General features: G+C 47.3%; 1 protein-coding gene across 1 annotated transcript; it reads left to right on the forward strand.

The window, feature by feature from the left end:
* Positions 1-369: 369 nt before the first annotated feature.
* On the forward strand, positions 370-1,739 carry CC1G_15814 (hypothetical protein; the record flags this gene model as incomplete). The annotated part of the gene is made up of 6 exons (XM_002909986.1): positions 370-376; positions 541-584; positions 753-777; positions 973-1,031; positions 1,259-1,340; positions 1,450-1,739. 6 exons carry the CDS (start codon positions 370-372, stop codon positions 1,737-1,739), a joined length of 507 nt encoding a protein of 168 aa, XP_002910032.1.
* Between the last annotated feature and the right edge of the window lie 247 nt (positions 1,740-1,986).

Raw genomic sequence — 1,986 nt, forward strand, 5'->3', positions numbered from 1 at the left:
AGTCACTCACCATGCGGGGTTCTGTTGCTTTGGGGGCAGATTAAGGGACAGAATGGTAAGCACAGGTGTGTGGAAGGTATAAAATAGTACTCACCTCGATTTAATGCGATTTACACTGGGTTACTGAGGGTGTAAGAAGAGAAGAGGGTGGGTGGTGGAACGAAGGAGAGAAGGAAAATTTATGGGAGGGTGGCATGAGACCTTGGCTGACTCAGACGATCGAGGTCAATTTACTTCCGCTTTCGACTTGGGATAATCTTCACCGATTTATTTGATTTTAGGCTCGTTCGAAAGCGCTTTTTCCATCGATTCTAACGGTTCTAGCCGTGTAAAAATCCGTGCATTATTCGTGGAGGTACGGGCGGGACAATGGGAGGTATGTCTGTGGGCGGATCAAAGGTGTCCCTGGTGGATCGGGTGGCCTGGTCGGCGGTTTCCTCCGGTGTTATACCAATTTTCCAGACGGAACTAACCCCCTGAACAGCCTCTTGTAAGCCCTTCCTCAACGCATACGTATATGAGGGCTGAATGACATGATAGACACCTATCTACCTCAAGTATACCTGTGTGTGGAACAAATCGGTGTGCGTGATTATAATAATGACGTCATTGCCCTCTCGATTGGGGGCGGTTTTAAACGTTCAAGCCTCAGGTCTATCGCCCAAAAGATGGATGAGCTATGGCCATTTTCGTCGCACCGGAGGACTTTATACTCACCAGAACTAATGCTTCGATTGCTTTGTAGCCTCTAGTCAATGGGGTTAGATTATTGTTTGGGTTTGCCTTTTTTCTGTATTCCCTCCTTGAATTGTGTCGTCCTTAGCCTGAACGATATCTGTACCCTTACCTGTGGGGACACCTCGCTTGAAGTGGCTTGGGCGCTTTTTTATTAAGCGCTTGTCGGACCGAATCACCGATCTCGGCCGTTGATCCGCCGGGCCTGAACGATTGGCACCGCGGACCCTATTCTAGTTGTTGGTTTCTACCCCATCAGCTCGTTTGAAACCACTGCACCATTACAGGAGACGGGGGTGAGTATACAGGGCAATGTAAATTGTTACTTAATATAACTGTATAGCTACTTACAGTTATAGAGGCTGTGATGGACTAGAGGGTTCCATGGTAGGGGTTAACGAGTGGGTTAGTAAATGGATTGACATAACTTAGGTTACAAAGAGGGTACTAGGAGGAGTCACGGTTTCAACCCTTACAGATATTTGGAAACCGTGAAGGGTACTCAATGCGATGTTGAATGTAGTTGGAAGGGAATTTGAGGTACAGCCTGGGTACGACGAGGTACTGCGTAAGGTACTTCGAGGGTATGATAAGGTACTTTGAGGGTACGATAACGTACTTCAAGGTACTTTGAGGGTACGACAAGGAACTCTGAGGTACTTCAAGAGTTAGATGGTTTCTATTCGTATGTAAGTATTGAAACCCTAAGACGAGGTACTGCGGGTACTGCGGAAGGTACTACAGGTACTCCAAGGTACTACGGGTACTACGGGTACTCCAAGGTACTCCAAGGTACTCCGGGTACTACAGGGTACTACAGGGTACTACGGGTACTACGGGTACTCCGGGTACTCCAAGGTACTACAGGGTACTACAGGGTACTACAGGGTACTACGGGTACTGCGAGAGGTACTATGAGGTACTCCAAGGTACTACGAGTACTCCAGGTACTCCGGTTACTTCAGGTACTACAGGGTACTACAGGGTACTACGAGGTACTATGAGGTACTCCAAGGTACTCCAGGTACTCCAGGTACTATGGGTACTATAGGTACTACAGGTACTCCATTAACATGGCCATGTTTTTCGGAACATAATATTAGTGTACGATTTACCGAAAAATTCGTTTTTTTTTGGTACGACGGGACGATGAACGGACGATGACGTCATTTTCCCACGGCGGACGACGGACGACGTCGTCCGTAAACATGGCCATGTTTTTCGGAACATAATATTAGGTGCATATGTTTC

Source organism: Coprinopsis cinerea (genome assembly GCF_000182895.1).
Source record: "Coprinopsis cinerea okayama7#130 chromosome Unknown cont3.18, whole genome shotgun sequence".
Classification (NCBI taxonomy): Eukaryota; Fungi; Basidiomycota; class Agaricomycetes; order Agaricales; family Psathyrellaceae; genus Coprinopsis; species Coprinopsis cinerea.